The sequence below is a fragment of the Schistocerca serialis genome, chromosome 3 (assembly GCF_023864345.2).
Source record: "Schistocerca serialis cubense isolate TAMUIC-IGC-003099 chromosome 3, iqSchSeri2.2, whole genome shotgun sequence".
Classification (NCBI taxonomy): domain Eukaryota; kingdom Metazoa; phylum Arthropoda; class Insecta; order Orthoptera; family Acrididae; genus Schistocerca; species Schistocerca serialis.
Window position 1 is genome coordinate 780,396,637 of NC_064640.1, and position 23,594 is coordinate 780,420,230.

The 23,594-nt window shown below is 46.4% G+C and overlaps 1 protein-coding gene across 1 annotated transcript; it reads right to left on the reverse strand.

Annotated features, from left to right (window-relative positions):
• Nucleotides 1-313: 313 nt before the first annotated feature.
• On the reverse strand, nt 314-17,053 carry LOC126471226 (uncharacterized). Its single transcript, XM_050099349.1, has 3 exons — nt 17,041-17,053; nt 16,713-16,941; nt 314-506 (listed from the first exon to the last, which is right to left on the reverse strand). The coding sequence occupies exons 1-3, from the start codon at nt 17,051-17,053 to the stop codon at nt 314-316; spliced, it is 435 nt and encodes a 144-aa protein (XP_049955306.1).
• Between the last annotated feature and the right edge of the window lie 6,541 nt (nt 17,054-23,594).

Consider the following 23,594-nt stretch of genomic DNA (forward strand, 5'->3'; position numbering starts at 1 on the left):
ACCGAAGGACCCTTCGTAGCGGCAGGTTTCCTCTGCGCACCCTTCTTTCCCATGCTGCGAGGCGCGGAACACGACAATTTGCACGCGTTGTCAAAACAACGCACGACAATTTGCCCTCCGCAGCGCCCACAGCACAGAAAACCTCTTCACGAGCTCTCAACGGCCGAGTAAGCGAAGCGCGCAACAGCAGCGATGCGCTCGCCTCGCCAGCTCAGGCGCGCCAGCTCAGCACTCGGCAGCAACAGCAGAGCCCGCGATGCGGTCATCTCGGCCGGTGCGTGGCGGCAAGGCTTCGTTGCCTGCCACACTGCACTCAGCGGAAGGGCTGCATCAGGGTGACGGGGTTGGGCGGCGGCAGCTGCAAGGAAGCCGCGCCGACCGTGAATAACGCGTCCGTGCGCTCCGTCAGCCACAGCAGCGGCACGGACGCCTCGCTCGTTTCTTCATGTCTCGGGGCCGGCTCAGAGTTTAAGGGCAGCGACTGAGAAGCTGGGCCGGCTACGACCCTGAAATGGTGCCGCCGAACACGGTGTGCTCATTGCGTACGTGTAGGTGCGGCTTGATGCGACAGGCAGACGGTAGACGTTGCCCGGCCCCTGGAATGCACGAAGACAGCGTCTGGGCGGCATCGTAGCTGTCGCGCTGCAGCGCCCAGGCTCGGCTCGCTGCGGCATGTTGTTGTTGCGGTCTTCAGTCCAGAGACTGGTTTGATGCAGCTCTCCATGCTACTCTATCCTATGCAAGACTCTTCGTTTCCCAGTACCTACTGCAACCTACATCCTTCTGAATCTGCTTAGTGTATTCATCTCTTGGTCTCCCTCTACGATTTTGACCCTCCACGCTGCCCTCCAGAACCAAATTGGTGATCCCTTGATGCCTCAGAACATGTCCTACCAACCGGTCCCTTCTTCTAGTCAATGCCACAAACTCCTCTTCTCCCCAATTCTATTCAGTACCTCCTCTTTAGTTATGTGATCTACCCAACGTTCAGCATTCTTCTGTAGCACCACATTTCGAAAGCTTCTATTCTCTTTTTGTCTAAACTATATATCGTCCACGTTTCACTTCCATACATGGCTACGCTCCATACAAATACTTTCAGAAACGACTTCCTGACACTTAAATCTATACTCGATGTTAACAAATCTCTCTTCTTCAGAAACGCTTTTCTTGCCATTGCCAGTCTACATTTTATATTATCTCTACTTCGACCATCATCAGTTATTTTGCTCCCCAAATAGCAAAACTCCTTTACTACTTTAAGTGTCTCATTTCCTAATCTAATTCCCTCAGCATCACCCGACTTAATTCGACTACATTCCATTATCCTCGTTTTGCTTTTGTTGATGTTCGTCTTATATCCTCCTTTCGAGACACTCTCCATTCCGTTCAGCTGCTCTTCCAGGTCCTTTTCTGTCTCTGACAGAATTACAATGTCATCGGCGAACCTCAAAGTTTTAATTTCTTCTCCATGGATTTTAATTCCTACTCCAAATTTTTCTTTTGTTTCCTTTACTGCTTGCTCAATATACAGATTCAATAACATCGGGGATAGGCTACAACCCTGTCTCACTCCCTTCCCAACCACTGCTTCCCTTTCATGTCCCTCGAATCTTATAACTGCCATCTGGTTTCTGTACAAATTGTAAATAGCCTTTCGCTCCCTGTATTTTACCCCTGTCACCTTCAGATTTGAAAGAGAGTATTCCAGTCAACATTGTCAAAAGCTTTCTCTAAGTCTACAAATGCGAGAAACGTAGGTTTGCCTTCCCTTAATCTATTTTCTAAGATAACTCGTAGGGTCAGTATTGCCGCAAGTGTTCCAACATTACTACGGAATCCAAACTGATCTTCTCCGATGTCGGCTTCTACCAGTTTTTCCATTCCTCTGTAAAGAATTCGTGTTAGTATTTTGCAGCCGTGGCTTATTAAACTGATAGTTAGGTAATTTTCACATATGTCAACACCTGCTTTCTTCGGGATTGGAATTATTATATTCTTTTTGAAGTCTGAAGGCATGTCGCTTGTCTCATACATCTTGCTCACCAGATGGTAGAGTTTTGTCAGGGGCTGGCTCTCCCAAGGCTATCAGTAGTTCTAATGGAATGTTGTCTACTTCCGTGGCCTTGCTTTGACTGACGTCTTTCAGTCAAACTCTTCACGCCGCGGCATAACAGCGGCGAATGCTGATCGACCACACATCAGACATGAACCAAAAGTAGACGGCCACCCTATGGATCGAACGGTGGGAACGAGTCGGGTTTCTGACACCAATTTACATGGTCAGGAAGAGGGGAAAAGGCTGTTGGATTCTCCTTACAACGACAATGTACAGGAGGTCCAGCGGTCAGGACTCTTGAGTGGGCATCCAGGGCTGCCGTTAAATGACAGAGCAGGAAATTAGGTAAAACAAAGAGAATATATTTTAGTGTACGGTATACAAGGGGCGTGCCTAGGGTCGGAGGTTACAAGGCTTACGCTAATTTAAGAGGTCGAACAACTAATTGAAATGGCCAACGGATGAGGAGGCAGTTCATGTTAACTGATATCGTTGGCCGGTAATGGAACGCAGAGCCAGAGGCTCTGCCTCACGAAAAGACGTCTGTTCTGCTCGAGGTCCGGATTGCAAGACAGCGAAGCAACTGCATTCTGCACTGTAGAATCCTCCATAGTCCACATACGTGACCTGTATCCCACTCTCGCTGTTGGCTAAAACCGATGGCGTGAATTCGCTAGCAGTTTCAGTAGAGAGCTCAAGGCGTCTCCTGTCAACAGCTTCAACTGGACAGAATTGCCTCGGTTCTGAAAAGTAGGCAACTTGTGTTACATTGGCACAGCCAAAGTTGGTCTGGGAGAAAACTTGTTAAGATCTGACTGGACCTTTGAAGTAAATTTTTTAAACCAATTCTCTAAAATATTCCTTGACTGGCTGTCACCCTGTACAGCAGCTTTCCAAAGCTGACTGGCAGCTCTGCTCTTCACTGGCCATTTTCGATAAATATCAATTCCCCTTCATTGACGACCAGATAGAATACCTTACAAATGCTATCCTTACTGCCGCGCAATATTCCATACGTCGCACCTGTTCCTCGCCATGACGTGGCTCCGTCCCATGGTGGACTGAGGCATACCGCAACGCAACCGAGCGCGGCGACGAGATCTCCAATATTTTAAACGCCATCCTACGATGGCGAACTGTATCCATTACAAACAGTTACGTGCGCATTGTCGCCGCATTTTCAGCGATAGTAAACGAGCTAGTTAGCTTTCTTTTCAAAGCTCTTTTAACAGTTTTAGGGGTAATCTCCGTCGGCTTTAAGGAACCGCGGTTCATTGCCCGGCTCCTGGTCTGACCATTGCGAACAATGTCATTGTAGGCCCTCTTGATGTATCTAACACCTTGGGCCGGTGTTTTGCAGACATTTCGTGTTCCACCCACTGCCATTCTCCCTTCCTTCCCCTGAAATGGACGGTTGAAGCAAGGACGATATCTTTCTACATCTACATCTACATACATACTCCGCAATCCACCATACCGTGTGTGGCGGAGGGTACCTCGTACCACAACTAGCATCTTCTCTCCCTGTTCCACTCCCAAACAGAACGAGGGAAAAATGACTGCCTATATGCCTCTGTACGAGACCTAATCTCTCTTATCTTATCTTTGTGGTCTTTCCGCGAAATGTAAGTTGGCGGCAGTAAAATTGTTCTGCAGTCAGCCTCAAATGCTGGTTCTCTAAATTTCATCAGTAGCGATTCACGAAAAGAACGCCTCCTTTCCTCCAGAGACTCCCACCCGAGTTCCTGAAGCATTTCCGTAACACTCGCGAGATGATCAAACCTACCAGTAACAAATCTAGCAGCCCGCCTCTGAATTGCTTCTATGTCCTCCCTCAGTCCGACCTGATAGGCATCCCAAACGCTCGAGCAGTACTCAAGAGTAGGTCGTATTAGTGTTTTATAAGCGGTCTCCTTTACAGATGAACCACATCTTCCCAAAATTCTACCAATGAACCGAAGACGACTATCCACCTTCCCCAGAACTGCCATTACATGCTTGTCCCACTTTCTCCTCACAGAATCGTGAATGTTACAATACTGTTTTTACTATAAGGGAACCTAAATGTGCAGTCTCTTCGTCCCGGTCATCCGCTCCAGGAACGGACGGAGTTCACATTCTGATTTTGCAACATCTATCCCCTGAGGGCATGCGCTTTCTCCACCATTGCCGTTCCGTTGCCCATTTCCATTAGTTGATTGGACCTCCAAAACTGGCGTAAACCTGATAACTTCCGACCCTAGGCATTCCCCTTGTATACTGTACACTGAAATGTATTCTCTTTGTTATACCTAATTTCCTGCTCTGTCATTTATCGGCAGTCCTGGATGCCCACTCACAAGTCCTGACCTCTCGACCTCCTGTACATTGTCGCTGTAAGCAGAATCCAACAACCTTCTTCCCTCTCCCATCCCACGTACATTGGTGTCAGAAACGCGATTCGTTGCCATCGTTCGGCCCATAGGACGACCGTTTACTTTTGGTTCCTCTTTGATAATGTGTGGCCCGTCAGTAATCGCTGCTGTAATTCCGTTACGAGCCGAACCTGGGTGCTGCAGCGCGTCGGCTACGATGTCGCGCCAGACATTTGTTCAGAGAACAACGTAGAGATCAGTAAATTATACAGTAGACAGCTAAATTTTATTGTGTTTTTTTTTGGAACTGTCTTTACCTAGGACGATTTGAACTTCAAATTTTTATGAGTCTAATTACTATGAGGTATGATGAATTTAAAAACGCACTTCTGTTGAACCTGTGTGCTGCAGTAAATTTCTTATACTTGTTTTAAACTCTTTTGTCTTGGAGTTGTGATGAGAAGTTTCTTAAGGTATATTTTTGAGAGTTTTCAGTTTATCTCCAGGGATGTGTAGCTTACATAATGCGTTTGAAACCACAGAGTCTTCCAGCCGCTCATGGCATTTTCTTCCATTTCGTTTTCGTGTCATGATCAATTCTTTTTTCTCTCATCTTTCCTATAAACATCATTTCCGCGCCCTCTGATGAAAGAAGGTTCCTACATTTTGCTCCACAGACGTGAGCGCTGCAAGGGCTGTATAACCCCCTATGCCTCCGAACCGCATCTGCAAGGTTTCCGAAATAGTTGGAGCACTAAATCTTTTTACCTTGATGGGAGTTTGTTTTTGTTACAAGACCAGGCACAGACGCGAAATCATCATCTAGATACTGTAAGAAAAGCTACAAACCTTAGAATCTGACGATCCTGGTATTGTCTATCAGTTTACTATTGGTACTAGTCGACTTGAGGCCCAAAGCGTGTACACAGCCGTAATTACACAACTAGCACGTGTTGCTGAAATCGATAGGACGTTGGGTGGCGTGCCGGATTGCGGAACGAAAGGAATGAATTTTTTTCTGCCTTCTGTTTCTCTTCTTTCTGCGTCTCTCTAAATTCTCTTTCCCGACCTTTTTTTCCATTACTGTCCATGCCTTCCGTTTTTCGTAAGTGGTAGCTGCTTGACTGGTTCACTCAATGCAAGAAGCTACAATGTATTTAGCGATGTACAACAATAAGAGTTACAATAATGAGGAAAGAGAATTAATCTGCTGTACCCCTTTAAGTTGACTGTAAGTCGATAACAGACGATATGATGCCTTCCGTCTGTTATCCCCAAGAGAACAGCAGAGTTTTGTTGATATGAATACATGTAAGACGTTGTTTTATTGAGATTATTTCAAAAAATAGTTCAAATGGCTCTGAGCACTATGGGACTTAACTTCTGAGGTCATCAGTCCCTAGGACTTAGAACTACTTAAACCTAACCAACCTAAGGACATTACACACATCCATGCCCGAGGCAGGATTCGAACCTGTGACCGAAGCGGTCGCTCGGTTCCAGACTGTAGCGCCTAGAAGATGTTATTTGTGAACAGGCAAGAGGTCCTGTCGTTCGTGTAGTTGAAGGTAATTATGTGCAGGCAAGAGTTTCTGTGTCAGTTGTTTTAAGTGTTGATTGTATGAGAGTAGATGACGGAATTCGGAAGGAAATTACATGGCGGCAGCCAGTCAAAGAATATTTCAGGGAATTGGTTTAAAAAATTTATTTCAAAGGTCCAGTCAGATCTTTACAAGTTTTCTCCCAGACCAACTTCGGCTGTACCTACGTGACCCAAGTTGCCTGTCTTTCAGAATCAAACCAGTTCTGTCAAGTTAAAGCTGCTGATAAGAGACACCTTGAACCCCCTGCTGCATCTGCTAGCGAATTCGCGCCATTGGTTTTAGCAAATAGCAAGCGTGGGATACAGGTCACGTGTGTAGACACTGGAGGATTCTGCACTGAAGAACAGTTGCTCCTCTCTCTTTTGATCCAGACATCGAGTAGAGTAGATGACTTTCTCGGGAGGCTGAGCCTCTGGCTCTGCGTTCAATGACTGGCCACCAACGTCAGTTAACATGAACCGCCTTCCCATCTGTTGCCCACTTATTTAATTGTTTGATCTCGTAGACTGGCCAAAACCTGGTAACTTCCGATCCTAGTCGCGCCCCTTCCATACCGTAAACTTGAATACATTCTCTTTATTTTACCTAGTTTACTCTTCTATCCTTTAACGGCAGCCCAGAATGCCCACTTAAAAGTCCTGAGCGCTCGACCTCCTGTACATTGTCGTCATAAGCAAGATGAAACATTTTCCTCTCTTCCCTGCCAATGTACACTAACGCCCAACGTGTTTCCACGTTCATCGCTCTACAGTTGATCATCTCGCCACCTTGTCAACTCATATTATGAACAATCTTTTGAGGAAATTCCAAATTAGGGATTTCTTTTTTATTTTGGTGGGCGACGCCTGCTGGATGACGGGTTTCGTCCTTATTATGTGCGAGTGTGGCTTCCGAGGTCGCCTGCCCCTTTTTATCAGGGAATTTTTAAGAAACGATGTTTTTAAGGTACGTGTGGGCTCGGCTCTGTCGGACAGTTTTATCCAAGACGACGGGTTGCCTCAGGACTCTGTGCTCAGCGTCATCTTATTTGCCATAGCCGCTGTCCCTATTATGAATTGTCTCCCCCCAGGTATCTCAGGCTCTCTTTTCGTTAATGGCTTTGTGATCTGTTGCAGTTCTCAACGAACCTGTCTACTTGAGCGGCGTCTGCAGCGATGTCTTGATCATCTTTACTCGTGGAGCATCAACAATGGTTTCCACTTTTCCGCCGACAAAACTGTCCCTGTGAAGTACTGGAGGCGCGGGGAGTTTCTTCACCCGTCCCTACATCTCGGCCCATTTCTTCTTCTGTTCATTGGCACAACGAAATTCTTGGGACTCAAGTTTGACAGGAAACTCTGATGGTCTTCCCACGTCTCTTACCTTGCAGCTCGTTCCACTCGCTCCCTCAGTTTTCTACGTATTTTATGTGGTACGTAGTGGGGAGTGGATCATGAGAGAGGCCAGAGACACATCGACAAGAAACACGCCGCCAATGCCCTCTCGACAGCATGTATTTAGGCCACCTGCCGTTGACCGGAGGCCTCACTGACTCGACTCATTATTTCAGTTTGGCGTCTGTCATTCATTCGCGGAGCAGCATAGTTCAGCTCAGGCTACGCCAGTACATAGCGACCAGATTAGTGTAATAGCAAGATACTCCTGCCTCGGGCATGGATGTGTGTGATGTCCTTATGTTAGTTAGGTTTAAGTAGTTCTAAGTTCCAGGGGACTGATGACCTCAGATATTAAATCCGAGCCATTTGAACCATTTTTTTTAATCCACGTGTGCATTTTTGTTTTAGAAAGAGGATACCGGCCACCCATAACAACATCTTTCATATTAGCGCACACTCCGTTGCAGAGTGAAAATCTCATTCTGGAAACATTCTCTCCTTTCCTTCCTACGGCTCAAGACTCTACAATAACTTCTGAACGATTTGCGTTAGACGTCCAAACTGCACTGTTGACCGTGGAATTAGTACGCGCATGCGCACGCTGCTTGTTGTTGTAGGCCATTTGCCCGTGAAAATGTGATGATAGGGTGTGCCTGAGCGAATAGAGTTTGTGAAGGCCTACTATGCGAGAAATAACAGCCAAACTGCTGCTCAAAGGAAGTTTGCGACCGAGTTCTAGCTGAAGACAAACAGTCAAAGGGTACTAAAAGTCAAGAATTAGATTCGCAAGTTTGCTAGAACGGGTTGTGTTTGTGATGACAGCGTTGGCAATTTCGCTCGTCCAAAAAGGTGAAAACGCCTGAAAACATCGAGAAGACAAGCGCTGTATTTCAAACCAGTCAACCGGGTGGGAGTCAACCAGGAGACACTGCGACAAATGGTTGTAGAAGACCTACATCTCTTCACATACAAAATTCAAACCCATCAGCCACTAAGCCCCAGGGCAATGGAACAGCGGGTGTGTTTCGCTAACACTACTGTCCACAGAATTGACGAATACGAATATGGTTTGGTTTAGCTACGAAACGCACGTTCGTTTGAATGGGTTCGTCAGTAAGCAAAATTGGCGCATTTGGGGGACTGAGAATCCGCATTTCGACATCGAGAAGTCTCTTCACCCTCAAAAAAGCGGTTCAAATGGTTCTAAGCACTATGGGACTTAACGTCTGAGGTCATCAGTCCCCTAGACTTAGAACTACCTAAACCTAACTAACCTAAGGACATCACACACATCCATGCCCGAGGCAGGATTCGAACCTGCTACAGCAGCAGCAGCGCGGTTCCGGGCTGAAGCGCCTAGAGCCGCTCGGCCACCACGGCCGGCCTTTCACCCTCAACGGGTGACTGTGTAGTATTCAATGTCCAGTCAGGGAATAATCAGTGCGATACTCCTTGATGGCATGGTGACTACCAAACGGTAGGTGAAGGTTTTGGATGATAATTTCATCTCCATTACCCAAAGTGACCCAGATTTCAAAAAAATGTGGTTCATGCGAAACGGAGCTCGACACCATTGAAGGAGGAGAGTGTTTGATGTGCTGGAGGAGCACTTCGCGGACCCCATTCTAGCTCTGGGGCACCCAGAGGCAACTGGCGTAGTCCTCCATTGGCTGCCATATTCTCCGGATCTGAAAACATGGAACTTCATTGTGTGGGGCTATATTAAAGACAAGGTGTACATCAATAATCCCAAAAGCATTACTGAGCTGAAAACAGCCATTCAGGAGGTCAGCGACAGCATCGATGTTCCGACATTTCAGCGTGTCATGCACAATTTCGCTATTCGTCTGCTCCACATCATCGCCAATGATGGCAGGCATGTCGAACATGTCATAACCTAAATCCAAATATCTGTAGTGACGTTTACATGTCGAATAAAGTGTGTGCATGACCTAATTTGTAACTAATTTACGTTTTCTTCATATAGTTCAATAATTGTCAGCCTATAATTTGGTATGTGATAAGCATCTTAACTCTTATATCGATATATTGAAGGAAGTATGTTTTTTTAATCAGAACGATATACTTTTAGACGGCATCCAAAAGCTCTTGAAAAGACAAGTACTGTGACATAATGCTTATTAATGTTGATGTTAAAATTCTTCGCAAAAGAATCCGATAATTATTCTGAAACTGAAAGGCAAATCGGCCGGAATCGGCTATTACGTTGTAAACACGCTCATCCCAGGCTACGTCGTTGTATCAAGTCTTTCGATTGTTTAGTTGTCTGCACTGGAGAACTATTAGGCCTACAACTTTGTTTCTGCCGTTTAGCAATAGATGGCAGTAGCAGCAAGTGGTGGTGCAGGTGACAGATCGCAAGTGTCATACAATAACTTAGGGACTTGTATATATAACGCCATCAAAATATTAGTTGATTTGTGATTGCATCATAAACTTTTTCTCGGTTAAATGTGTGAACTTACGAGTCCAATTTCTGTCATCTGCGGGAAGTTTTAATTTTCTGCTTTAAAGTGAAGAAGTCTGCAACTGAGGCTCATAAAATTATAGGTAATACCTATGGCGAGGTTCCTATGAATGAAAGAACGTGCAGAGAATAGTTTCAACGCTTCGAGAACGGTGATTTTGACATCGAAGTCCGGCATGGTGGTGGAAGAGAGAAGTTTTCGAAGCTACTGAAACCGACGTAAACAACCACAGAAATTCGTTATCGAATGCAATTGATACGTTTTAACTGAACACTGAAAGACAAGCGGCCACAACATAGTGATAGGCATGAAAAGGTGATTTCGCGGCATGACTATGCTCGGCCCCATATCGGAAAACCCATCAAACATATTTGGAAACATTTAAATGGGAAGTCCTACCCCACCTGCCGTATTCTCCAGTGCTCCCTCTGATTACCACCTTTTTCGATAGTGGCACACGGCCTGGTTGACCAGCACTTCCGGTCATATGAACAAGTGCAGAATTGAATCTATTCATGGATCTTCTCAAAAGACGCTCACTTCTTCCGCCGCGGGATTATGTTTGCTGCCCAAAAGATGGAAGAAAGTGATGGCCAGTACTTTCAATCGTAAATAGTTTGTAAGTTTTTCACAATAAAACTTCGAGAAAAAACAGCGGAAGTAATGGTGTAGACCTAATAGCAGCAACTGTGTCGTCCAACAGTAGGTCGTTTCTGCTTCAACATTCCTTGCATGCAAACATGTATGGTAATGAGAAGACGTTAGACATGATAGTTTTTATGCGATGACTGGTGGCACGAGACGTATTGCCAAGGAATTGGGGTCAGCCAAATGAGTGTCATTTGCATATTGCATCGGCATAAATTCCACCCGTATCGTCTGTCACTACATGAGCCACTCAGAGGACATGATTTCGAAAGTCGTATAGAATCTCGTTGGTTTGCTCTGCATCGCATACGAGACACTACGTTTTTCCAATGTTTGCTCTTTACCTACGAACTGCGATAACATAGATTTACGTAACATGCCCTACTGGTCAGACAAAAATGCTCGCTGACTTCGTCAGGTACAACAATAGCAACAACAGCAACAGTAACAACCGCGAAGAGTAAACCTATGATGCAGCATCATAGGAAATTCAATTGTGGGACCTTACTTCATCCCAGGGATGTTAAATGGAAATACATATGCACACTTTGTTACGAACATTCTGTCCGTTTTTCTAGAAGAGATAACCCTGGATAAGCGACAGTATATGTGGTTCCATCACGACAGCTGCTCGGCTCACTATTCGCATCTTGCAAGCCAAGTATAAATGAAAAGCTTCCTGAGCACTGGATGGGACGGAATGCTGTAGTACAATGACGGATCAGGTGTCTTGATTTGACTCCTCCCGATTTCTTTCTGGGGGGAGCACTACAAGATGCAGTTTATCATGAGGCCCCATTGGCGTCAGACGATGTGCACCGTTCAACCACCACAGAACGCAACGGCGTATCATCCAAAGCACTTTCATACGTTCATCTATCTCTCAAACGGTGATTGCAGTTTTCCCTTGCAGTTGATGGTAAGAAATTTGAGGACATACGTAAGTAAAGTGTAAAATTACTTTTTTTATTATTATTACTGAGTGGAGCCCCTCCACGCCCACACCGACGTGGTGCCATCGCAATAGTTCTACTGTCGCAACTGTATTTGTTAGTTACCAACCAAGGACTTCACGGGATGTGGGGCCGTGATATCATCCATACGTCTGGTTAGGATTACCAACTAATATACGAGGGTTGGACTTTTAATAGTAGCATCTATTTATTTACAGCTCGTACAAAATAGATAAGAGTTTCAAAGTTTTACTGACCTTCAAAGTAGTCACTAGCATTGTGTATAAAGGGCTGCCAGCGATGTGGAAGTCGTAGGATACTCTTAGTAGTGCCAGTTGTGTTGACAGTTCGAGAGGCGTGTAGCAGTTCTGAAACGAATGCCGTGAAGTGTTTCCTTCAGTTTAGAAATCGAGTTGAAGTTACGAGGGCTTAAGTCAGGGGAGTGCAGTAGATGGTATGGCACTTGCCAGCCCCATCAGTCAAACAAATCAGTAACAGCTTGCACTGTACGTGCTTAAGCATTGTCCTGCAAAATGATGGTCAGGTCCTGCAGAAAGTGTCATCACTTTTGTCCCTACGCTGTTCATTTTTGGAACACAACCTACGACTTCCACATCGCTGGCAACCCGTGATACACAATGCTGGTGACTACTTTGAAGGTCAGTAAAACTTTGAAACACGTATCTATTTTGTACGAGCTGTAAATAGATAGTTGCCACTATTAAAGTTCCAACCCTCGTAGTCGCATCGAGTAGATAGATAGTGGACGAAAAGCGAACGAAGGATAGCGGTTTCAAGGGCAGAGGGAAAAAAAGTGCCAAGACAACAGCCAAGGGGAAAAAAAAAACCTCTGCGATTGTCTGCTCGAGTAGTAAGTGCAGTAGCAGTTTTCATGCTATCTACGACAGATCATGCAAGGATTGTTAGTTTCGGGTATCGTGCAATGCTCGGTGCCGTTGTCACAGATTAGGTCGACATAATGGGTGTCAGTCCTATCGAGGAGGGGTACTGCTGGGTTGGAACCTAAAAGTCTCCCCTGGCCAGCTGCAGCATCTGTACCTGTAACAAACCAAGGTCGTTATATGAGTGGTTGACTGGTCATAAATGGATCGCAGTGTATAAGGATTTTGGTTGGGTTTGCTTGTGTTTCAGTGTGCAATACGCCTTCCCTGCGTTGCCCTTGGTCGGTGGGTTACAGCTGGCAATGCCAGTTAGCTTTGCTCTGCTACAAGGGTTCACCAGTACTTGCTATGTCTGTGTGTTGCTGCTACCCATAGGTGGTTAACTGTCGCTAGCTAGGAGTGTTTTTGGACGATTATGTTTCCTACTATGTTTCGTCAGAAAAAGTATTTTGTTGTGTGGTTGTAGTAACCAAATAATACTTGTAACCGATCCAAGTAACACAAATATGGCTTTATTCATGGACGTTTGAACAAAGGAAAACATGCCTCTCGTGAACCCACACATTATAAGACAGAGAACAACTATCGTGAGCGGTACAACTGGATGAACATGATCGAGTCAGTCAGAGCTGCTCCGAGCATATACAGTGTTTTCATTTTAATTGAAGACATTGAAATATCTTGAAAACTACACATTGGCTCGAAACAAGTTATAATTCAAATTTGTTTGCCTAGGAGGGGGACATCCAATTATACCATTTTCCCCCTCCCCCTCCCCCCCCCCCCCCCCCCCCGACAACCCGTGCTTGGGTGGATGGAGGTAACTATGAAATCTTCACTAGGAACCTCCGTTTTTTATTGCAGATTAAGATTCTACGGAAAAATCTAAATACGTTTTGTCTGAAGAATGTTCTTCGTTTCGCCACAGATGGCTCTGTTATCAGAGGACTAGAGACGGGTACACAGCTCAGTGGCACGTGAGACCCCATCTCCATGCTGCGAGGGTAACTTTTAATTGGGAACCCAATTCGCAACGTTGTATCCCTCCAATAAATCAAACAGGGGACAACTCGAGGCGCCGCTGTGGCCGTGGCTCGAGGCGAACGCTACTATACTTTCCCAATTAGAGTTAAGTATTCAAACGCAGTACTGACAACTTAGCGATTCGCTTTTCTAATGATCGTATACAGGACAGAAGCATACCTGCGGGAATGTCAGAGTAGGCGTTCCTGATGCGGTCGACCATGTCTTCATAGCGTATTGGCACTTGCTGTTACATCTTAACTTCTAAATATCCCCACAGACACAAATACGGCAGCGTTAAATCCGGCAACATAGCAGGCCAATTAAAAGGGTCACCTCTGCCGATCCGCCGACCACTGTAAACACGGTCTAATACCTCCTGTGTTTCAATTGCGTAATGCGCTGGGAAACCGTCATGCTGAAACCACATAAATTTTCGAAGATTCAGGGTAACATCTTGCAGTAGTACCGGTAATTCCTGCTCTAAAAACGTTCGATATTTGCGTTCGTTCAATGTGCCGTTGATAAAATACAGATCAATAAGTTTGTTCTCCATGATGCCGCACCATACATTAACCGACCGAGGACGTTTATGGTTAACTTGCCGTAACTGGTGAGGACTGCCTACACTCTAGTTATGCCTGCAATGCCGGTTAATGCTACCATGGTTTGTGAATGTAGACTCATCGGAAAATTGTACCTCGGCAAAGAATGTGGGGGTCTTTTGCATTTGGTTCAAATGGTTCAAATGGCTCTGAGCACTATGGGACTTACCATCTGTGGTCATCAGTCCCCTAGAACTTAGAACTACTTAAACCCAACTAACCTAAGGACATCACACACATCCATGCCCGAGGCAGGATTCGAACCTGCGACCGTAGCGGTCACGCGGTTCCGGACTGAAGCGCGTAGAACCGCACGGTCACACCGGCCGGCTTTTGCATTTGCCGAGCGGTCTAAGGCGCTGCAGTCATGGACTGTGCGGCTGATCCCGGCGGAGGTTCGAGTCCTCCCTCGGGCATGGGTGTGTGTGTTTGTCCTTAGGATAATTTAGGCTCAGTAGTGTGTAAGCTTAGGGACTGATGACCTTAGCAGTTAAGTCCCATAAGATTTCATACACATTTGAACATTTTTTTCTTTTGCATTAGTTGACACTAGCCGCTTATAGAAATTGCCGCCATGGAGTTCTTGTTGCAGTGACGCGTGTTACGGATGATACCTATGACGATGCAGTATTGTGACAATACTACCTACAGACACACCATAATCGCTATGGAATTACATGGCGCTTCTCCGTGGGTTGTGGTTCACTGGCGCTGGTACAGCTATTTCATTAACTTTTCCTGTAACAGGTTTGCTTCGTTTCCTTTTGCTGGTCTGTACGCTGCCATCAGACGTAAAGGCGTTCACAACCTTATAAAAGAACGAATGAGAGCGAGCTTTCTCTGGACAACGCTCACCATACAAGGGAACAGCAACCTCAACATTTCTCCTACATTCCCTATAAATCAAGATTATTTCAGTTTTTTCTTCTATGGTTGCAACATTCATCGTCCACTTGCAAGGCTGTTCTCCAAATGATAGGTAGATGTGCAGGCAATAAACACTGCACAAGTATTGTAATGTTTAGAACCGGTATGTGTTCTACGTCTGCACGATACGTGAGCTCCAGTTGCAGTGTACTGCCTGTTATGATACGTCGTAGTTCACTGAACGGCCGCAGTGGCGCGTCAAGTAGTCCCCTGTTTGATATGTCGTAGGAATACAACGTTGCAAATACGTTTTCCAATTACAAGTTATTAAATACAGGCTTGTCCTACCCTCACAGCATGGAGGCGAAGTCCCACGTGCCACTTGATATTCAAGGGCTATTGAAACACATGGTTCAAAATATAACGCCTATCTAGGCAGGAACTGTTAATGACGCCTACTGGGCTTCGTTAATGTTCGACTTAGTAAATGTGACGGCCAGTACTAAATAATAATAATACCACTCAACAAATTGTAAAATACAAGATCGTTATTGCACTTTGGTCAGAATTAAATTTCAACCACAGATAATATTTTAGGTTCAGTTATTAAGGGACAGAGATTTAATACTTTTTTCTAGTGATAGTTAAACTTGACAACATGAGAGCAGATCATTGAATCGGGATTTCGGGCACGCCTGAGCCTGCTAAAATTGTGAAACACCATCGCACACGACCTTAGAGCAAAACGCACCCGACGACACGGGCAGAAGTTGAGTGAGACACATCAAGTCAAGAAATCCTCACCGTTAGTCCAGAAGGAAGACAAGCATTCGGCGACAGGTTGAAACCAGCACCAACTCGAGTTGTGTCAATCGCCCCAGTTCCGCCATAGCAACGCGGACTCGCCGCGTCAACAGTTGCCACGCCGAGCTTCCTTATCACACAGCCCGTCTAGAACGACTGCCGCCATCCCGAGTACACACGCTCGTGGAAACTAAACTCCCTGTCTCACTCCGGCAGCAGCACTCGATACTCTCGTCGTCAGAAGGTCTCCCCCCAGAACGCAGCGCCGTCCGAAATTTAAAAGCAAACGGACCAATCGCGGCAGAGCAAAGCCAAGGCTCCGGAAGACGACACACCACACACAGGCAAAGATGAAGATGATACGGTTCAGCTATTTAGTAGCATGTCGTAAATTACGATTGGGTACCCACTTCAGTTCCTGTGATTACAGCGCCATCTGTGGCGAAACGAAGAAAAAGCTTCAGATAAAACGTATGTAGATATCACCGTGGAATCGTAATCTGAAATTTAAAAAATGGGGTTTCCCGTGGAAGATGTCAAATCCCCCCAACTGCCCACGCACGGGGTGGGGTAGCGGGTCGAGTGTGCGATGTCCCCTCCGAGACTAACAAATTTGAATTATAACTTTTTTTGAACCAATGTGTATTTTCCGAGATATTTCAGTGTCTTCAGCGCATGGGTGTGAGTCGCCAGCAAATGGCACGGTGGAGACGGCGCCATACGCACGCATCCCACAATCGGCCTCCAGCGACCGGCCTGCTCTGATTCGGTTGGCGGCCGATTCAAGCACACACGAGCGGCGCCACCACAGTCGGCGTACTAGCACTTACACCCATAAGCACTAGTAGCAGGATAAAGCACACCTCTCCGTTGTGCGACGTGGGCCCCCAGGCGACGGAGATGACGGCGGTTGCCCAGCGAGAGGTACATCCATATGATCTGTAGCGGCGGCATCCGGTGCCGATGGAGGGGGCGGGGCGATGTGTGGTGCGGGTACCGAAGCTTAGTGCTGGAACACACGCGGATACGGGCACGCCCGAGAGCGGTGGACCCTCGCGGCGCCCGACGATAGCACCGGAGAGGAGAGTGTCATCACCATCTCTGCGTCGTCATCAGCAGGCGGGTCCCGTTGCGGAGGAGACGGGGTTGGATTCACTGGCGAAGATGGCCGAGGCGATAATGGTGCGGGGCCCGGTGGGACGGGGGCGCCTCCACAGCAGGTGTCGACGGGCTCGAGGCAGAGGGCGGTGGGGCGGGCTGCGGTGAAGGGCGCTGCACCTGCAAACTGGTAGCTTTCGGCGGCGACTGATCAACGTTGTGTGCCACCAGCCAAAGCCTTCTGGATACAAGGCCTACGCACAGCGGCCATATTGGCACGTGACGTCACAAATAGTTGACCATCTTATCTGTAGTCGGCAGTCCTGTTGGCGTGTATGTTGTGTTGAAAGTGTGTGCCACGTGAAACTGATGTAGATTTCATACAGTATTCGCGTACAGTTCATCGAAGCATAGGATACAAGTTCTCTTTTGCCAGGGAAATTATAAATCCCGAAAAGGCATGAAAGTGCACACGTTTCGATTTCCCAAATGTGTGAAGTTGAGAAATCGCTAGATTGCGGCTATTCCCAGACAGGAATTTGTGTCTACGCATCATTCAAGGGTAAGTAAACGATAAAAAATTTACAGCGTGTTATTTGGTTCCATTGCACCACATTTGCCAATTGTTTTTAAAAGCAGTTATGTATCATGTACCCATATAATTTGTTTTTTTAATTCTGGAACATTGCTGCTATGTTAATACGGAGCTGGCTGTGAAACGTCTCTCATATTTGAAACTATTGTCACACAGAATAGTTATATTAATTAATGTGGCTCGATAATGTTTAGTATTCCCTATCATTCCGACCAGATTATTGAGTTTCCTATACTTTTATTTAGAAGAGCTAGAGAATGATTTTGTTCAGTTTTACATATACAGCTATTCGGAAATAATTTCAATTTGAGTAAACTACCTAAACTACCTTAGAAAATTGTTTTAATGAATTCAGTGTTCGACAGATTAAGCAGTATATAAAGCAGAATTTCGAGGTAAGTGCATTGTGATTAAATTAACAGCACTCTGTGACACGAATTTCAGTCAAGGAGAGCGCAGTGAGACAAAATGGCGACAGGAGCCGAGAAAGCGTATGTCGTGCTTGAAATGCACTCATCAGTCAGTCATAACAGTGCAACGACACTTCAGGACGAAGTTCAACAAAGATCCACCAACTGCTAACTCCATTCGGCGATGGTATGCGCAGTTTAAATCTTCTGGATGCCTCTGTAAGGGGAAATCAACTGGTCGGCCTGCAGTGAACGAAGAAACGGTTGAACGCGTGCGGGCAAGTTTCACGCGTAGGCCGCGGAAGTCGACGAATAAAGCAAGCAGGGAGCTAAACGTACCACAGGATGGTGCTCCACCGCACTTCCATCATGATGTTCGGCACTTCTTAAACAGGAGATTGGAAAACCGATGGATCGGTCGTGGTGGAGATCATGATCAGCAATTCATGTCATGGCCTCCACGCTCTCCCGACTTAACCCCATGCGATTTCTTTCTGTTGGGTTATGTGAAAGATTCAGTGTTTAAACCTCCTCTACCAAGAAACGTGCCAGAACTGCGAGCTCGCATCAACGATGCTTTCGAACTCATTGATGGGGACATGCTGTGCCGAGTGTGGGAGGAACTTGATTATCGGCTTGATGTCTGCCGAATCACTAACGGGGCACATATCGAACATTTGTGAATGCCTAAAAAAACTTTTTGAGTTTTTGTATGTGTGTGCAAAGCATTGTGAAAATATCTCAAATAATAAAGTTATTGTAGAGCAGTGAAATCGCTTCGATCATTTGTAATAACCCTGTATGTCAGGAAGTGCTCCATTTCGTCAAATGATCTGAGTTTCGTGTGAGGTCAGCAAATTTTGAAGTGGAGAGGAGAATTTACGAAATTAACCGGGGAAAAAACAAATTCTTAAATTCTGTAGGAGCTCCAGCTGCTTTATTTAAAACCGAAGACGTCTGCTTGTTGTTGCATATTGCCGATTTTTTACTGTAAGAAGACATAGCTTCTGAGGTAAAAGGCAGAATTTAAAATTACAGTTTGTATTCAAGCCTAGAGACGCGTATTTAAGGCAAATCCTCAAAATACTCTCCTGGAAATTGAAATAAGAACACCGTGAATTCATTGTCCCAGGAAGGGGAAACTTTATTGATACATTCCTGGGGTCAGATACATCACATGATCACACTGACAGAACCACAGGCACATAGACACAGGCAACAGAGCATGCACAATGTCGGCACTAGTACAGTGTATATCCACCTTTCGCAGCAATGCAGGCTGCTATTCTCCCATGGAGACGATCGTAGAGATGCTGGATGTAGTCCTGTGGAACGGCTTGCCATGCCATTTCCACCTGGCGCCTCAGTTGGACCAGCGTTCGCGCTGGACGTGCAGACCGCGTGAGACGACGCTTCATCCAGTCCCAAACATTCTCAATGGGGGACAGATCCGGAGATCTTGCTGGCCAGGGTAGTTGACTTACACCTTCTAGAGCACGTTGGGTGGCACGGGATACATGCGGACGTGCATTGTCCTGTTGGAACAGCAAGTTCCCTTGCCGGTCTAGGAATGATAGAACGATGGGTTCGATGACGGTTTGGATGTACCGTGCACTATTCAGTGTCCCCTCGACGATCACCAGTGGTGTACGGCCAGTGTAGGAGATCGCTCCCCACACCATGATGCCGGGTGTTGGCCCTGTGTGCCTCGGTCGTATGCAGTCCTGATTGTGGCGCTCACCTGCACGGCGCCAAACACGCATACGACCATCATTGGCACCAAGGCAGAAGCGACTCTCATCGCTGAAGACGACACGTCTCCATTCGTCCCTCCATTCACGCCTGTCGCGACACCACTGGAGGCGGGCTGCACGATGTTGGGGCGTGAGCGGAAGACGGCCTAACGGTGTGCGGGACCGTAGCCCAGCTTCATGGAGACGGTTGCGAATGGTCCTCGCCGATACCCCAGGAGCAACAGTGTCCCTAATTTGCTGGGAAGTGGCGGTGCGGTCCCCTACGGCACTGCGTAGGATCCTACGGTCTTGGCGTGCATCCGTGCGTCGCTGCGGTCCGGTCCCAGGTCGACGGGCACGTGCACCTTCCGCCGACCACTGGCGACAACATCGATGTACTGTGGAGACCTCACGCCCCACGTGTTGAGCAATTCGGCGGTACATCCACCCGGCCTCCCGCATGCCCACTATACGCCCTCGCTCAAAGTCCGTCAACTGCACATACGGTTCACGTCCACGCTGTCGCGGCATGCTACCAGTGTTAAAGACTGCGATGGAGCTCCGTATGCTACGGCAAACTGGCTGACACTGACGGCGGCGGTGCACAAATGCTGCGCAGCTAGCGCCATTTGACGGCCAACACCGCGGTTCCTGGTGTGTCCGCTGTGCCGTGCGTGTGATCATTGCTTGTACAGCCCTCTCGCAGTGTCCGGAGCAAGTATGGTGGGTCTGACACACCGGTGTCAATGTGTTCTTTTTTCCATTTCCAGGAGTGTAGTTTCACATCTTGAAATAACATAGGGCAGTTTTGTTCAGTTACTTTACGCAATGGTATAAATTTCCATACTTTCATGACAAGGGCATGTAGAAGAGGAAAGCACGAGAATCCCTATGCAGTCTCAGCTCTGAAACTAGTAAAGTTCGTATAGTTGCAGAGTGCTTAACAGGAGCGTTCCGATACAGACCCGGCCATCAGTATGTGACGTCACAAGTGTGCGCAGGCTTGTAGTCTAGGTGGTGTTGCACCAGCCCGTTGGTCTTATAGACGTCACAGAGACGGTGTCCCCAGCCGCAGACAACAGTGGCCGGTATCCACTTGGGCCAGCGACGTAACCCTCGCACCCGCAATGGCGATCCTGGCGTGAAGTGGCCGGACGAACCCGACAGTGGCAGGTGCGACGCAGGCCGCTGAAGGTGGAGGAGAGTGCGTGGCAGCCATTCGTGAAGCAACTCAGCCACGCTCCACTCTCCTATAGGCGTGAAGCGGTAGGTGCTCAGAAAATGGAGAATAATCAACAACAAACTTTGTCATTTGCGACTTGAACATACACACTAGTCGCTCTGCCTCACCATTTTATTGAGTGGGGAATGGCGGAGCCGTAACATGATGAAAGCTGTGACATGAACAAAACAACTGAAAGGTGTGAAAAACAAACTGGGGCCCACTATCGGAAACTAACGTACAAGGCAACCCCTCAATAGAAAAAAACACTCAAAACCATATGAATGCTGACATCAACCAACGTCGACGCACACTGGAGAATATAAGGAAACTGGGAAAATGCATCCACAACCAAGATCCAATAGGAATTCAAGAAGGGCTCCGAAAAGTCTACATGAATGTGTATCCATGGCCGGTGGAGAGAGGGCCAGGGAATAAGGACGTCCTGGGAGCTAGCTATTGTCAGGCAACTGCTCACAAGCCGAGTAAAAACGAACAATTTCGGCATTAATCCTTGGCCAAAAACCATGTCTCCCAGCTAACAGTTTAGTGCGCGACGCTCCCCGATAGCCCTGGTGGAGAAGGTTGTGCGCCATAGTGTGGTGGGAATGACTACTCTGGGAGAGAGGTCTTCTGTGCTCAACAGCAAGACATCGTCAAAAACAGGGAGGCTATACTGTAACGAAAATTATTTGCCCAGGGTGTCGAAGTCTGACCCGGTGGATTATCTGCCGAGCCTGTTGAACAAATCGAACCACCTGGCAGAGAAACGGATTGGTGGCAACGGCAGATGCTATGCGCGAACTCGTAATGGGAAGCCCTCAACCGTGGCCTGTGGTTCAGCATCAAAATGGAAGCAATGCAATTCTTCATGATCAAAGGCGGCATCAGGATCCACAGGAAGGTGGGACAAGACGTCCGCACTGGCATGTTTAGATATAGGTCGAAAATGTATTTCCTTACTGTAGCGAGACAAGAACAGCAACCACCTTTGCAGGCGATGTGCTGCCTTGTCAGGCAAGGAGGTTTGAAGGTTAAACATGGAAACCAAAGGATTATGGGCAGTAATAAGGTGAAACTTGGAAAAAAATGGTTCAAATGGCTCTAAGCACTATAGGACTTAACATCTGAAGTCATCAGTCCCCTAGACGTAGAACTACTTAACCCTAACTAACCTAAGGACATCACACACATCCATGCCGGAGGCAGAATTCGAACCTGCGACTGTAGCAGCAGCGCGGTTCCGGACTGAAGCGCCTAGAACCGAGTCAGAGAGAACGTAGCTAAACAAGAGACCAAGAGTAGTTTGGAGCCGGCCGCTGTGGCCAAGCGGTTTTAGGCTCTTTAGTCCGGAACCGCCCGGCTGCTACGGTCGCAGATTCGAATCCTGCCTCGGGCATGGATGTGTGTGGTGTCCTTAGGTTAGTTAGGTTTAAGTAGTTCTAAGTTCTAGGGGACTGATGACCTCAGATGTTAAGTCCCATAGTGCTCAGAGTCATTTGAACCATTTGCTGTATAGGAAATGAGATCCTTGTAGTGTAGCACAGTCTTGCTGCATGTAACGACAGAGCCTCGCATGAGAGCTTTTCTTGGCGGTGTTTACACCGAAACAGCTGAATCTGACCAGTAGAGATCAGAAATGGAGCGGCTACGAACCTAGCATTGCGGGTTGAATACACTAGAAATCATAGGCGCCGCCGTTACTTTAGCGTTATATCCGCTACTACGGCCGTTGATAAAATATCTATATATCGATATTATCCCAGAATATATCATGATATATATCGGCGATATTTTCTTCCCTGATATATAACTATGTCGATATCAAAATGACAATATCGAGTGCAGATATTTCTATCAGATATTCCAGTTTTTCGCAATTTTCTGTCAATATTTGAAATTGTTCTTTCGAAATTGCAGTACAACATAATTTTGCTTTCACTGTGTGAAGGAATCTTACTACTGTTTGAGCTTTCATCACGTCCAGTCTTCCTATCTGAGTGAAGCAAATATAGGTGGTACAAAAGTAGTAGTCCGACTGTACTGGGGATGGCGGTGAGAATGGAATAACAAGATTTCCGATGTGAAGAAGAACTACACCAGTTGTGTTAAAAAAAAAAGTAGCCCAACTTGTGTGCTATTTCTTAACATCGACAGTCTTCAAAAAGAACTGCTGAAAATCATGAACAAACATCTAAATGACAAGCTTGGTCTTTGCGAAGGATGGAGACCTGTGAGGGGAAATGATGACGTAATCGGCGCTATCAACAGAAAACAGAAACTGCAACATTCCTTTTCACGACGCAGTTTTTCTACATAGGCGTGAAAAAAAAGCTTATTTACAACTAGCATGAGTACAAATTTACACGTAACTGTGCTGTTTATTTATGTGTACATTCTTAACTGCCTGCAAGGAATGAAATATTGCATGACAATGCACCACATACACAGTTGTTAATTAACAACACAACAGTGGACCACCAAATTATTGTAATACAAGATTTTCATCTGCACAAAGTCGCATTAGTGACTTAAAAGTTTTCAAAATAAGTGTTTTCCTTTCAATCTTGCCCTAATGAGATACGCGGGCTGCTAACTTTTTGATGTGCAGAATATCTAATACTGAATCAATACTCAAATATACAACGCTAAAACCGACAGTATATTTACAATGTTCAGGCGATCTTTTTATAAGCCTAAATGTGACTAGTTTTTTTCGAGAAATCCATATTTTTAACGATTTATCTATGGCCAAGGATGATATATCTCTAAATATCGATATATCGGATTGCCGATATTTTTAAAAATATCAACAGTTCAATCCGCTGCCTCCGTTCCTATTGCAATTCCGT

Bases quoted from the DNA above. Each gene is read 5' to 3' on its own strand.
- LOC126471226 (XM_050099349.1), bottom strand. The intron at 507-16,712 runs GTATCCGCGTGT...GCACCATTTCAG, and splicing joins CACCGCTCTCGGGCGTGCCC to GGTCGTAGCCGGCCCAGCTT.